General features: G+C 39.7%; 1 protein-coding gene across 1 annotated transcript in view; it reads left to right on the plus strand.

Moving 5' to 3' along the window:
- Positions 1 to 16,328, plus strand: part of LOC145397805 (uncharacterized) — a 432,859-nt gene that overhangs the window by 291,686 nt on the left and 124,845 nt on the right. The window contains exon 6 of the mRNA XM_080270825.1: positions 13,556 to 13,666. Coding sequence (XP_080126951.1) covers positions 13,556 to 13,666 — 111 coding nt within the window. The remainder of the gene's footprint in view (positions 1 to 13,555; positions 13,667 to 16,328) is intronic.

Genomic DNA, 16,328 nt, shown 5'->3' on the forward strand with positions numbered 1-16,328 from the left:
ATTTCTAAGAAATACTTCTTTAGGTCATGATACTTTCCCTTTTTATAGTTTAGGCTCTTTTTGTAACTTGCATTGCTGTTATTTATGTCATATGCAATCCTGAGGTTGCAATTTAGTACTGCATGGTCGCTTTTGCCGAATGGAGGGTGATATATTAAATTGTCAATATCGTTTTCTTGCCTAGTAAATATGAGATCTAGCATTGACAGTACATCGAATCCTCTTTTTCTGGTGCTTTCCCTTACATGTTGCGTTAGGGAAAACTCTTGCACAAGATCCAGGAGCTTTTGGTCCCAACAGCTTTCTTGGCTTATTATATCTGGAGTATTCCAATTTATGTTTGTATTAAAATCACCAGTTAGTATAATTCTTTTCGATTCTCTTCCATTTTATGTAGTAATGCTCTTAAACTCTGAATTGTACTCTCTGCCAGGTTCTCATATTCATCTCTTTCCCGTGAGTTTGATCTGGGTGGCATGTACAAATTGGCTACAATTACTTTCCCTTCAGATGTATTTATCTCTACTGCAATCAGTTCTACTTGTGAGGGTATATCTAATTCTATTTCTTTGACTTTTAGATTTTTCTTAGTTAATATTATAATTCCTCCTCCTTTTTTAAAGTTCCTATCTCTTCTCCATATATTGTATTCCTCTAAGTTTAGGATGTCATTCGATATCCTTGGTGTTAATTTTGTTTCAGTTAGGCATATTATATGTGGTTCATTTTCTCTGACATAATCATTCATCTCTAATAATTTAGATACCATTCCATCCACATTTGAGAACAACAACTTAATCATCTTGTTTATATACTTGTCATTATTTGGTTCTTCTACCTTCCTCCTTTTTATTCCCTCCTGTTTATGTACCACTTTCGTACCTGTAATCCAATTACTTTGTAAAAAAAAATGTATTCTTCTCCTCCTCTGATCTTCCCTCATTTTTTGTTTTTGCTTCCTCCCTCTTCTCTTTCAGTAAATCCAGTTCCTCTGGTGTTAGGCATCTTTTTATCCATACATTTTTGAACTCCTCTTTTTCCATAAGATTCTTTGCATTTTTTAGTATCTCCTTCACGGTGTTTACACTCTGGAAGGTTACCTTTAGGGGTCTTGACTTACTTCTCTCGTATTTCCCTAACCTTTTGTGTTGCTCTATGTCTTTACTACAGATTTCCTCTGATACTTCTTTCAATATGCCCATTACATTTGCCATCTCCTTTTTGTCTATTTTGATCTTGTTTTTTACTTCTTCCTCTTCTATACCAGTGATTACTATAGATTTGTTAATATCTGCTGAATCTCTGACTAACTTAGGATTGTTTTGGATTATTCTTTTCACTTCCTTTTTAATGCTTTTTTCTTCCATCCTTGTTTCTAAGTCTTTCTTTACTTTCATCATTTCAGCACACGTGGTTTCCACATCATTTTTGTAGCTTTGCACAGCTTCCTTCACCTGTGTTATCTTCTTCTCAATATCACTGCTCTGACCTATCAGACTGCTTACTTGCCTAATTGTCTCTGTATCATTTTTGAACTCTTCCATAATACTCTCGTGGTTGACTACTGTACTTTCCATTTCACTAATTTTCCTCCTAAGTGTACTCACTTCAACTGATAGCTCACCTATAGTTTTTTCTTGTTGATTTCCTTTCCTAATTTTTCTAGTTCTTCCTTTTGCAAGTGCATCTGTTTCTTAATTTCATCAATCTCATTTTTAAAAGCAGTCTCAAATCTGTGTACTCGCTCAACCAGTTTGTTATGAATCTCCATTTCAACCAGTTCTTGGTAGAAATCATCGTCCTGCTTTCTGCCTTTATCCCTTTTCTTTTCCAAATTTGCTTTACTAAAGTATGTGGCCATGTTGCAGTACTAAAAGCACATATGGTACTTACATTCCCTGGGGTAGATTGTAGAATAAACAACGATTAGCTGACTGTGCGCATTCTTACTCTAATTTGTTTTCTTTTCTGTTTGAACAAGCCTTGCTTTAAAACTTTTTTTTTTTTATTAGAACACCATTTGGTCTAACCTGGTACAGAGCTTGACTCGTATAAGGATACAAATTTAGGTAATGCCACTGGCCAAGTTGGCCGTGTATGGAGCGATGTCGGCGTGTGTCTGGTTTTCTCCGTGCCTTGTGTGTGTGTGTGTGTGTCAATTGGTTGGGTGGGTGGAGTCTATGAGGTTGAGTTGGTGGCTGTGGTAGTTCGGTGCATCGCCAGGGGGGTGGAGAGTGGTAATGATGAAGGGGAGGGGGACAGTTGGGTGTGGTGTGTGGAGTGGCCTTGGGTGGGTTGTAGGGGTAAATGGGTTAGTGAGTGGATGCATTTGGTGGGCTGGGTGTGTAGGTGGCTGGATATGTGAGTGGTCCGGGAGGGGTTGGTAAGTTATGTTTGGATAGGATGAGTTTGGTGGATAAGTCGGGTTCAAATGGCTGAATGGGGTGGGGGAGTGAATGGGGTTGAGTAAGAAGGGTGGTTGGGCATGTGAGTGGATGGGTGGGTCTGTGGTAGGAGTGGGTGGGTAGGATGGGTAGCGTGAGGTGGGTGGGGGGTGTTCAGGGAAAGGTTGGAGGGTTGTGTGGGTGGATGAGATGGATGGCATTGTTGGGTAGGCAGGGTGGGTGGAATTTGCGAGTGGAAAGGGTGGGTGGTAGGGGTCGGTGGGCAAAATTGGTTGTTGGGATGTGTGGACAGTGGGTCGTCAGGGTGAGTGGGCACCGTTGGTAGCCGGGATGGGTGAGACGATTGTGTGGTCGGGATGATCTAAGTGGGTAGTTGGGTTGGGTGGCTGGATGGGTTCAGGGTGGAGAAGTGAATGAGTAAATGAGTTGCCTGGCATTGTTGGGTGAGCTTCGTGTGTGGCATTCGTGGCGTAGCAGGGTGGATAGCAGGGATCGATGGGCTGGGTTGGTTGCCGGTATGAGGTCGGTGGGTTGTGTTGGATGGGTAGAGTGGGTAGGTGGATGAGTAGGTGGGTGCATATGTGGCTGTCCAGATGACAAGGCAGGAGGGGGACTTATCTGGCCTTATAACTTTTAACTGTTACTTGGATTTTAGTCTATCGCTTAGAAAACGTTGGATAAATATTTGTAAGCCAAACTCAATAAATTAGAGTCATTGTACTGTAATCTGCTAAAACTTCGATTTTATCTCTTCTTATGGAACTGAAGATGGATCTATGCACTGGATAATACACGTAATAGTGGAATAAATAAAAGTACCATTACATACGACAAGACGTGAGAGTGAGCGAAGCTTAATATCTCCGATCCATCAGCCTAATGAATCAGTGTTTTGGTGGGAGTAAGGAGGGGGAGTTAGAGGGGGTAGACGTGTGCGATTAACCTGACCTCTGGTGACAGATCACCCTGTATCACGAATTTCTGGCTGTAGGTGTACCCTGATGATGGCCACGTGAAGTGTCTGAGAATTCGAAGAAATTAATCTAAAGAAAATTCTGGCGGTTATCTTCTCCATCCTTATTTGTCTTTTATGGAAATTATGGTGCCATATGTCCATTGCTGATGAGCTGATATATATATATATATATATATATATATATATATATATATATATCGCACAGTGCGTGAGAGATTGGGCGGTCCACGAGCTCGCGCACTGGGAATTCACGTACTGGGAATACATAATCTTATGGGAATAATTACATATGGGCGGTACCCCCTCATACCTGGACATATTTATCAGACATTGTACTAAAGCTATAGCTACAATAACAAAAATATGGGTAGTCACCTTAACAACAGTAGACAACAGGCCTGATGACCTTAAATAACAGGGGTTCCGAGGTGCAGCAACACTTACAGTGCCGCACTCCCCACCACACCTCCCACCACACCAACACTTCCCTCCACAGGCTCCTCTTGAGCACCTTCCCCAGGAGCATTAAAGTCACTCACATCGGCCATAAACCCTTCAAAGTCCAATGCTGACACTTCTGACATTGCATCCTCTTCATCCTCAACAGGAACAGGAGCAGTAGAATGCCCGGGAATTTCTGTGCATCAGCATGATGACACGTGACGCGCTGTGTGAGGGGTGGTCGCGCACTAATAGAAAATGGCATTTTTGAGCCACTCCTTGCCTTTGCCACGCGTTCTGTGCGGTAAACTAGCGCATTCAAGGGTTTTTGGTTATGAATTTTGGTCACTCACGCACACAATGCGAATCGTGCACTGTGATGATGTGCACTGTGTGAACCTACTGTATATATATATATATATATATATATATATATATATATATACGAAACGGGCTAGATGGATGAATACGATGACCGCGAGAGAGCACGTGCATTTGGCTAAGCTTGTGCGGTAGAGCAAAGATTCTGGGGGCTGTATTATATAATTTTATATACATTTTTTATAAAACAGATTTTTAGGCATTTGTTATACAGGATGGTTCATTGTTTACTGTATATATAAAAGCAATTGTGATTAGTAACTTAATACCTAATGGAGGACGTTTCTTAATTTCATCTGACACCAGCTTCTTTGGCCAATGTGTTATGGAACATAGATGATAACTGGGTGTTTAATGGGGATCATCGTATGAACCCCAGCTTCAGTTTAAATGCTGCAAAATTCAAAAGGCACCCACACCTTCATATTGCTATATTTGGTTCACCCCTTGAAGACGGTGAAGTTTTGTGTTGGTATAATCTTGCTGTCTCCATGCAACTTAATCATGTTTAGGAGATTTCTTTTCCTTTTTACCTGGAGAGGTTAGTTGCATCTTTCATTAACTTTCGTGCATCATAATAATTCATTAACTGTAAAAATCTGTATATTTTGAGTAAAATGTCCAGTAGTTAGAAGAGTAATGTAAGAGAGGGCATCTTACTGAGGAGATTAAAGAGATACTCTGTTACGAATGACGAATGTAACACAAGGGAGAATGAAGAAAAAGAAGAGAATATGGATGCCACCACCGGGACCATCTGCAGTGGTTCATACAGGAGTGAAAACCCTCCACTCAGTCAGAACAACATGGTACAAAATTTAATGCATGGGTCCTGCACCTGTTATCAAACCACTACTTTATTGGAATATTCTTGAGACCTAAGAGTATATATATTTAGGACATCATGTGTGAAGAGAACTGCAAGTGTTCAGATTTCGAGGGGAAGAGAATGACAACACTGAAAAAGAACGAATAGAATTATAACTCCAACAGGAACTTGTCTTTTAACAGGATATAATAACAAGGAAGTCATGACATGTTTTAAGACAAGAACTCCTTGGACGTATTTCCCCCATCCTTCGTGTATATAGCGAAGATGGTTACGAAACACTTAAGAGTTAAGTATGAAATTATTTCTAATTAGGCTAGTGCTATTGACACCTCAGCAGGAAAGTGTGGAGGGTTAATGGAAGTACTTGGTGCAATATATACAGTATATTTATGAAATTAATGCAGCCAAGAAATGACACCACTATTGTCGTGCCCATAATGAGAGGAAAGTTGCAATAACATGTCTGAAATGCCAAGTGTGTGAAGAACGTAGGAATATGTTTACAAAGTATTTTAATTTGTTTCAAGTGTCTGAGATCAAGTATTCAACCCGGTATGAGTGTACTGCAAAGCGGCGAGTTAACCCCTTAACCGCGGGGCGTCACTTTCGTGACGCTTGGGAGCAAGGGATCATACCGTGGGGCGTCACTTTTGTGATTCTGTGTTATTTTGAATTCACCCGGGCTTCCAAGTGGGGACTTGTATCATCTATCAGTACTGCCAATGTCCAACACTAGTCAGCACTCCTACTCTCATCTGTACTCCCATCCATTGTTGACAATTTAGCCATTTCTCCCGGTTCTTGACTCCCCTCCCTACCCCCCCTCCATTACCCTATCCTCTCACCTGCCCGGCCGTGCTACGCTAAGTAAATCTTCCCTGGAATTTTTCACTGATTTCATCCATTGAAATAAGCCCTATGCCCTATTCTTATACCAAATGATATATACAAGAAAGAAATAAGGTAAGTGAGAGTGCCATACACCTGGAATTGGCTAATTATCACCTGACAACACCTCACATGCACTCGTTCACTAATTTTCGCTGTTTTTTTCCCCTTGAAATATGCCATATAATCTATTTTCGTAATAAATATACATATAAGGAGGGAAGGGAGAAGCCTAAGTGATATTTACATTCACCTGGAACTACCTAATTTATAATGTATTGCCTAGATTTCCTGCCAGTCATTTCAGTGCTATACATAGCTGTTTCAAGAGCTACCATTGGTAGTACTGAATATCCCCTAAGTAGGCCTCCACCCGGCCCTCCCTTATCAGTTTACTCTCATCTTCCGAAGTGGAGGTACGTCTGTTTCCTCTTGCTGACTTCAGGGCCTTTTTCACCCCCATGCAAAGGGCCCTGTGACCTTTACCCCCTACTAAACCTCGTGTGGAAAGAGGTAAAGGGCTGACAATTGATAAAAGAGTGACTACGATCTTTCTATTGAGTAAAACAGTGCAAGTGGAATTGTAAATAATTTATAAATAATGTGGAAATAGCAAGTGAAAGTAATGAATGTAAATATACGTGAACAGTGGAAAATAGTTTTATAAGTTACTTCAAGTGACAGTGCATAACACAGTGTAAATAAAATAGAAATGTAAATAACGTAAATAAAATAGAGAACGTAAATAGAAATATAAATGAGTAGTATTATAAGAATACGAGTATATACCCTAGGAGTAATGAAAGTAAAAGTTTCACTCTAGCATGTCTCAATACTATGAGTTATGAGAGTGAAGATGAAAGTGACATTCACTCTCAATGCTAGTATACAGGACGAGAAAGTGAATGCTACGTATTTTACTGAAAGAAATTGAATCCCTACAGTGACAATAAACTAATACTACTGAAGGAAACTTATGGAAAAAGACTGTAGATATATATAAGTGTTATATAGTAATAGAAATATAAAGTGTGAGGGGTTTTATGAATAATAAATGACAGAGTACCAAGAGCAAACTAGCGCAAGTGCGACGGTCAGACGCGCTGATAATTTTCATTGCTTTCACAGTTTTTTTTTTTTGGAGTATGGATCCCAAACTACTTGAAAATCATAGAGTAGTGTTTATAGTGTTAATATCTGGGTGTGGTAATCATATTATGGGTTGTCGGGAAGTGTAAAGTGGAGACTTCGTTACCCAACTTCAGAGGTCTCCACAAGTCCTACGGTAACTGACGAAGGCTCAACAAACATTCCAGGAGAAAGCTGAAGGTATGTGCCATAAGCATATTTAATTTTAATATTCTAGGACTAATAACTGATTTTTGGCAAATATTTTTTGAGAGTCTGTCAGATATTCATTCTCAGATCTTTAGTGGAAAAGTTTCTAGAGAAGGGAAAGAAGTTGTATGCGGCTTTCATGGATTTGGAGAAAGCATATGACAGGGTGGATAGACTAGGATTGTGGAAAGTGTTAAGAATATATGGAGTAGATGGGAAGTTGTTGAATGCTGTGAAGAGTATGTACGATGGTGCGAAGGCTGCAGTGCGTGTGGATGGTGAACTAAGTGAATTTTTCTCTTTGAAAGTTGGGTTGAAACAGGGATGTGTCATGTCTCCATGGTTGTTCAGTCTGTACATGGATGGGGTAATAAAAGAGGTACAAGGTAGGGTAGTGGATGTTGGAGTGGCCCTGGTGAGAGAGGATAGTGTTTGGAAACTCCCTGTTTGCAGATGATACTGTGTTGTTGAGTGAAGACGAAGGGGAGCTGCAAGGCTTGGTGGATGAGTTTGAGAGAGTGTGTAAGAAACGGAATCTAAAGGTGAATGTAGGGAAGAGTAAAGTGATGGTCTTTGAGAGAGGTGAAGTCAGTGAATGTACAGCGAGGTTGGATGGTGAGGAATTGGAAAATGTGAGTACGTTTAAGTACTTGGGTAGTGTGATGAGTAAGGATGGAGGTTTGGAGGGTGAAGTGCTTGAAAGAATACAGCAGGGAAGAAAGGTTGCTGGTTCTTTGAAAGCAGTGATAAGAAACAGGGAAGTGAGCATGGAAGTGAAAAAGTTACTACATGACAGTATTGTGATACCAACTCTAACATATGGAAGTGAAGCTTGGACGTTGTTGGAAGGACACAAGTCAAGAGTGAGAGCAGTGGAAATGAGTTATTTAAGAGGAGCCTGTGGAGTCACATGGAGAGACAGGCTGACGAATGAGGATATAAAGGAGCGTTGTTGTGTTGATGTGGATGTGATAGGAAGCGTTAGGAGGAACACACTGAGGTGGTTTGGCCATGTGGAGAGGATGGAGGGTGAAAGACTGACGAAGAGAGTGTATGTGAGTGAGGTGGAGGGGGAAAGAGGGAGGGGGAGGCCGAGGATGAGATGGAGAGATGGGGTGGAGAGGTATATGAGAGAGGGGGGTGTGAGTTGGGAGCAGGGCAGTGAAATGGCAGGGGACAGGGCGACTTGGAGGCGATTTGTTTGTGGCCACCCCAAACGGGATTGAGGCGTCTGGCAATAGATAGATAGATAGACTGTCAGAGCCCGAATAACCCTGCGGCACACGCAAAACATCGGTAAACATGCCCGCGGTGTAGGGGTTAAATATTTGTTAATTTTATTGCTATCTAAATGGTATGAAATATTATGGGTTTTAAAAGTCTGAATACTATAAAGATGTAAATTTTGTATTTTCTGAGTAAGAGAAATTAAATACATCCTTATTTTATTGTTATCTAGATGGTATGAAAGTAATCCCTCCAATATCCGACGTAATAGAGCCAAAGGCATGTCCGGATAGTGATCCTGTCTGGATAATGGGCCCCAGCCTCCTGGACTTGTACTTATGGACTCTAACTCAGAAAAACACTTATACAACTCCCTCTGGACATGCATTGGACCTATTGAAGACCCAAATCACACAAATAAGGGACATAAAAGACTTAAATAAATGCAAAAGAACCATAAAATGAGGTTTTAGAGGTGAGCTTATACAATATTAAACATTCTGGGTATTTACAAGTCCCTGGCTCCTGGATTGGTTTGAACCGCCAGTCCACAGTTAATCCTGTGCACTCTAAATTCTAATTTCTTAACACTGCACAACACTGTAAATTCCTGTGTGTTCTAGTGGCGAGGTACTGCAGTTTATTCACTGTTTATTCGCAAAAAAACAAGCACCTGTGGCTTGCACTGCTATGAGCATCTGCTCTCGATTGGAGTTTGACTGTGACTGTTGATGATGGCGGGGTAACAGAGCTGCCAGATCGCAACGGCCACATTACCAATCTCCTCAACTTTCATTACCAATATAACTTTTCATTATCAAATTCGTAAAGCTAGCATTTATTCTTCACTAATTATATATACAAGTGGAAATACATGTAATCACTTTCCTTATAATCAACACCATGTTGATTATTTTCACACTATGTAGTGTAGCAGATTAATCAGAGAGAGCAAACAATCCACCATCTCCATCCTATGTATCCTCCTACATGTGAAAAATCCATTTGGTAATGCATTATTCTGATTCATTACCAAACGAATTTTTCATTACCAAATTGGCCCACACTTGGTAATGAAAAATACCAAAAGGCAAACCTGACACGGGAGGGGGAGGAAGGAAGGGGTGAAGGGACCATGGTGTAACAGCTGTTCGGCGCCACGGGGCAATTTCAAATTACGGGAGGGAAAAAATTCACTTTTTTTTTATTTTTTTGCGGTTTTTGGCCCATTTTGGGAATATTGGATCCCAGGATGATTATGTCCGGTTAGTGGGGATGTTCGGATATTGGGCGTTCAGATATGTATACGGTAATGGGTTTTAAAGGCCTGAGTATTATAAAGACGTAAATTTTGTATTTTCTAAGTAACGCTTTCCGTTAGTGGGATTGCATTGAGTATTGTTGTTTAAGTGTCGTGTAAACTATTTAAAAATTCAAAGTTAGACCATAAATTGGAACTGTCGGTGGGATGAGGAGTAATCTACACTTCTTCTGGGGAGCTCCACCCTCCAGGAAACAATCTCCATAATATGCGGCCAGTTTTCCGAAGCGACTATTTAACCCTCCTCTTGAAAGCCATCCTTCTGCGGAATCAGATATCTATAAAATGGGTCACATCCTTCGCAGAACAGCAGTATACACTCCCCGTTATATTTATTAACTTTGGCAGAAAACTTTAAACTTAATATACCTTGTTACAGAGAAAACCCTGGTCTCTGGGACTCAGCCAGCAAATTTTCACACACACACACACACACACACACACACACACACATGAAATAAGACTAGATATACCATCACAAGTAGAACTGATTGCATTAGAGATCAACACATCTGAAGGTAAAGTAATTGTAGCCAATTTGTACATGCCACCCAGATCAAACACATGGAAAAGAGATGAATATGAGGACCTGGCAGAGAGTACAATTAAGAGTTTAAGATCATTACTACATAAAATGGAAGAGAAATCGGAAAGAATTATACTAACTGGGGATTTTAATACAAATATAAATTGGAATACTCTAGATATAATTAGCCAAGAAAGCTGTTGGGAACAAAAGCTCCTGGATCTCGTGCAAGAGTTTTTCCTAACGCAACATGTGAGGGAAACCACCAGAAAAAGAGGACTTGATGTACCTTCAGTGCTAGATCTAATATTTACTAGGCAAGAAAATGATATTGACAGTTTAATATATCACCCTTCACTCGGCAAAAGCGATCATGCAGTACTAAATTATAACTTCAGGATAGCATATGACATAGTTAACAGCAATGATAGTTACAAAAAGAGCCTAAACTATAAAAAGGGAAATTATCAAGACCTAAGGAAGTATTTCTTAGAAGTTGATTGGGAAAATGAGCTTAGAGGACAAGATTGAAATGCTGTATATAAAAAATTCTGTGAATTATATAAAATAAGAGTCACGAAGTACATCCCACAGCACAAAGAAGCAGATAAGAAAATACAGAAATGGTTCAATACAGAATGTAAAAAATCAAAAGAAAGAAGAGATTTGTTGTGGAATAGATACAGAAGACACAATAGTGAAAGGGTGTATAATAATTACAAACAGGCAAGAAACGATTATACAAGAATAAGGAGGGAAGCCCAAAAACAGTTTGAGGAGGATATAATAAATAAAAGTAGTGATCAACCAAAGCTGTTTGACAGCTACCTCAGAAGCAAAACCAAAGTAAAAGATATAATACAATCCATTATGGACGTGGGAATCACTTATACACAAGAGAAAGATATTTGTGAAGCACTAAATAAGAATTCCCAATTAGTTTTTACAGAAGAAAAAAAATTTGAGAGGGACTATGTGGAACATGCATGTCCACATATACTACCAGATATACAAATAGCAGAAAAAGTAATACAGGAGGAGTTAAGTAGATTAGACATAGGAAAAGCAAGTGGTCCTGATGAAATTTCATGTTGGGTACTACGAGAATGTGCAAAGGAGTTAAGTAAACCATTATTTTTAATTTTCAAGAAATCCTTGAGTCAAGGTAAACTACCTGATATTTGGAAAAAAGCAAATATTGTCCCCTTATTCAAGAAAGGAAATAGACAAAATCAACTCAACTACCGACCAGTATCACTGACCAGTGTTGTAAGCAAGGTATTAGAAAAGCTTATAAGAAAAGCTTGGGTAAATCATCTAGAAGAACACAGTATGATAACAGAAAGACAGTTTGGTTTCAGAAAAGGAAAATCATGTGTAACTAATCTGTTGAGCTACTATGACAGAGTAACAAACACAATACAGGAAAGGGAAGAATGGGTGGACAGTATCTATTTAGATTTCAAGAAAGCTTTTGACACAGTACCACACCAAAGACTTTTATGGAAACTGTACCATCAAGGAGGAATTCGAGGCAAACTGTATTGTTGGATGCAAGACTTTCTCATAAAAAGAGAAATGAGGACAGTACTAAGAGGAAACTACTCATCATGGAAAGAAGTGACTAGTGGAGTACCACAGGGTTCGGTGCTGGCACCAATCATGTTTCTAGTGTACATAAATGATAGAAACAGTAACACTGGAAATGAGAGCTATCTGAATATGTTTGCAGATGATGCAAAAATACAAAGGAGAATTACTAGCACAGACTCTTGTAGGGAGCTACAAGAAGAATTAAATAAACTTCATGAATGAAGTAGTACATGGCAAATGGAATTCAATGTGGACAAGTGTCATGTAATCAAGTTTGGTAAAAGTGGAAAAAGACCTGATTGGGATTATAAGTTAGAAAATAAAACCCTATACACATCAGAAAGAAAGACCTTGGTGTGATTATGAATAACAGACTATCTCCGGCTGACCACATCAGCGAGAAGGTACGGAACATGTATACACTGCTTGCAAATATGAGAATAGCATTGACATACATAAATGAAGACATGCTAAGAAGGATAATAACATCATTCATTAGACCAACCCTGGAATATGCATCAGTAGTCTGGAGTCCTCATCTCAAAAAGCATATAGACAAGATTGAAAAAGTTCAAAGGGCCGCTACAAGATGGATACCAAGCTTAAGGGACCTAAGCTACGAAGAAAGACTAAATAAACTGAATCTACCAACACTACAGGAGAGAAGGAAAAGAGGTGACATGATAATGCTATATAAGTGCATATCAGGAAAGGAGAAAATAGACATAAATGATTACTTAACATATGGAGAAGCATCAGCAAGAGGACACTGCAAAAAACTGCATAAGAAGAGAGGTGATAAAGACGTAAGGAAATTCAGTTTCCCAAACAGAGCAATTGATCAATGGAATGCACTACCGAATGAAATAGTGTGTGCCAAAACAATTCACAAATTTAAGGATATGTACGATAAATATGGTCTAAGACACGGGACAATACGAGCTTGACTCATTCCTGTAAAGATACAATTAGGTAAGAACAATTAGGTAAGAACACACACACACACACACACACACACACACACACACACACTCACGGAAGACAAGGCAAGAGTTTTTAACTTGCTTATGAGATTAGAATTGGAAGGACTGAAACAAGACTTCTGGGTACATATTCTACATGTAGTCAGACAGTACATTATTTACCAGTGAGAATTTTGAAACAGTTTTATATCCAAATTTTCCAAGAAAATATACCTAGATGTCCAGTGTAAGGCGCGTACAACTAGCAGACAATACTTGTCATTAAAGGTATTACTACTAAAGAGCACATTATCATTGGAATGCAGCAAATTACATTAAAATGTGTTAATTTAATAAAGATCTGAAAAAGTTGTAAGAACATAAATAAGGCATACTTTACAAATAATTATATATTTGACGTAAATAACAAGTACATACCTCATAATTATTCACTCAAACCCTCAAACCAAATTATATGTTCCTGTATTATGAGAGAATCTATTATCGCATAGTTAAAGTGAAACAGCCGGACATTCCCAGGGGCCAGACCAAGAAACTACCTGTCACTTCTTTACGTGTGTCCTGCACTGTCACTCCCTTACGTCTGTCCTGCCCTCTCACGATACCGTATCTTACATGAGTCCAGCCCTCTCATATCCCGGCAGGTGCGTGACCGTGCGGACGCCTGGGTGAGTGCTGAACCCCTGCCTGGCACTGTGCTGGTGAACGTGGGGGACATCCTGCAGTTCTGGACCGCTGATAAGTTCCGCGCCACGGTAAGCAATTCATTTGCATTTCGGGAGGATTTGTTGAAAAGGTTGATTTTCCCCTTTATCTTTTTCTTTTACCCGGCAACGACAGCAACGCTTTAAATATATTTTATATCAGTCGGTCAGTCAGTCTGTCTTTCTCTCTATTCGCTTATTGTCTGTCTATCGATCGATCGAACTGATTGTTCCCTGTCATCTCCTGGTAGTGTAATCACACCTGTGTGGGACACACCAAGCATTAATCCTCTAGGTCTTAAGTTAGGCAGCAGTATTTATCCCCTCCTCCCTCCCCCCTCTCCCCTTCCCCTCCTCCCTTCCCCCCTCCCCCTCCCCTTTCCTCCCCTCCTACTCCCTCCTGTTTTGTCACTTGCATCCCTAAGGAAGAAAAAAGAAAGGTACCTATCACCCATCACCCATTTTTAGATTCAGGTCATCCTTTGTTGTGTTCCACTCCCTGCTTCAGGTGACCATAAGTTAAGCCGCAGGTAAAAATTCAGGTCATCCTTTGTTCTGTGTGCCACTACCTGCTGCGGGTGTGCATAAAAGACCTCTACCCTTTACGTTTCTGTCACACTCTGTCTGAAGATGTAATATACGAAAGTACTTACTGTCGCTCCTTTCATTTCTCCTGTGGTTATTTTGCATATATATATATATATATATATATAAATATACATATATATATATATATATATATATATATATATATATATATATACATATATAACTCTCTACTGGACATGCATAGCACCTATTTAAACCTATTTAAGACCCTATTCACACCGATAATGGACATAAAGCATGAAATAAATGAAAAGGAACCAAAGAATGAGGAATTAGAAGTGACTGTACCTCAGCCAGGGTACTTACATCACGTTTGTGGCTGCCTTTCTAAGGTTTTGGCAGTGGTGAAAATGCTCTTGAAGCACGTACAGTAATCCAGTGTTGTGCTGCACTTAATTCTTTGGACTGTGAGTATAATTGTTTAACACTGCACATTGTTCTTAACTGCACCACTGCAGTTCTAACCGCCAGTTTAAACTGCTAATTTGCACTCCACAGTTGATCCTTTGCACTCTAAGTTCAAATTTCTTAACACTGCACAACACTGTAAATTCCCATGTGGTCTAGAGGCGAGGTATTGCAGTATATTCACTGTTTATTCACAAAAAACGAGCACGTGTGGCTTCCAGTGCGATAAGCATCTATTCACAATCGAAGTTAGGGAGTAACTGTTGATGTCGAAGAAACAGAGTTGCCAGATCACAACGGCCACATTACCAATCTCCTCAACTTTCATTACCAAATTTAACTTTTCATTAACAAATTCGTAAAGCTAGCATTTATTCTTCACTAATTATATATACAAGTGGAAATACATGTAATCACTCTCCTTATAATTAACAGCATGTTGATTATTTTCACGCTATGTAGGGTAGCAGATTAATAAGAGAGAGCAAACAATCCACCATCTCCATCCCGTGTATCCTCATACATGTGAAAAATCCGTTTGGTAATGCATTATTCTGATTCATTACCAAACGAATTTTTCATTACCAAACTGGCCCACATTTGGCAATGAAAAATAACAAACGGCAACCCTGACAGAGGAAGGGGGAGGGGGGAGGAAGGAAGGGGTGAAGGGGCCATGGTGTAAGCAGCTGTTTGGCGCCATGCAGCCAATTTCAAATTACGGGTGGGAAAAAAATCGGATTTAGGGGGGATTTTTTTTCTTTTTTTTGGCCATTTTTCGGTTCCGATTGTCCAGGCCCACAATGTCCGGAAAGTGGGCGTCCGGAAAGTACAGGGATTACTGTATATATATATTGTATATGCATTATACCAGTTTATTCTGTAAAGATTCATCGATACACGATTTATACCCCGAGAATCATTCAAACCTGCATTGCTGCATATCATTTAGTACAGTAATTGTGTACACCCGTTTCAGGAAAAATAGTGAGCCACATAAAAAAAAAAAAAGGTCGGGGGTCAAGGCTTGCTGGATCCCATCTCTCCTCCGCGACCGTAATTTGAGTTTTCTTTGGTGTCTTATTCGAGGGAGCATCTTGAAGTGTGCACATTTCTGTCGGGTGATGATTTGACCCTTAAGATCTTCACCCATTGTCCTTTGAGCCCGTGGACGTCTTTTGTTACCTGGATAAAATCGTGTGATATTAACTACATTAAAACACAAGGCACGTCCTTGGGCTGACGGGAATAATGGTTAATGTGTAAGTAGGCTGCTCGTATACCTGTGTATTGTGTACTATGGGTCACAAAAGTATCGGTCCACAGTATGCGTGAAAATTTTGGAACCACAGAACGAAGGCCATTGAAATATTTGTGTCCAACCTACCACACGTTGGCACCCCTGATGTCAGGAGGTGTCATATATCGCCAACTAGCACTATCCTTTTCCAAACGTAAAGCAGATGTTGGGATTATATAAACAGACTTTGTTTACACAAAATGAGACGTTGGTAAACATCAGCAGTTGACTGAATGTTTCCGGTAGGCATCGGACCCCCTGTGCACCGATCTTTTGTGACCCATAGTACTTGTTGTAACAGTTAACTTTTTCAGAACTAAATTATTTGTCCTACAAACAAAAACAAAGTGCATTACGTTCTCAGTGTAGCTGTGGTTTGCTTTCTAATAATTAACT

The sequence above is a fragment of the Coenobita brevimanus genome, chromosome 43, assembly GCF_032717465.1.
Source record: "Coenobita brevimanus isolate Jiangsu-jjx chromosome 43, ASM3271746v2, whole genome shotgun sequence".
Classification (NCBI taxonomy): domain Eukaryota; kingdom Metazoa; phylum Arthropoda; class Malacostraca; order Decapoda; family Coenobitidae; genus Coenobita; species Coenobita brevimanus.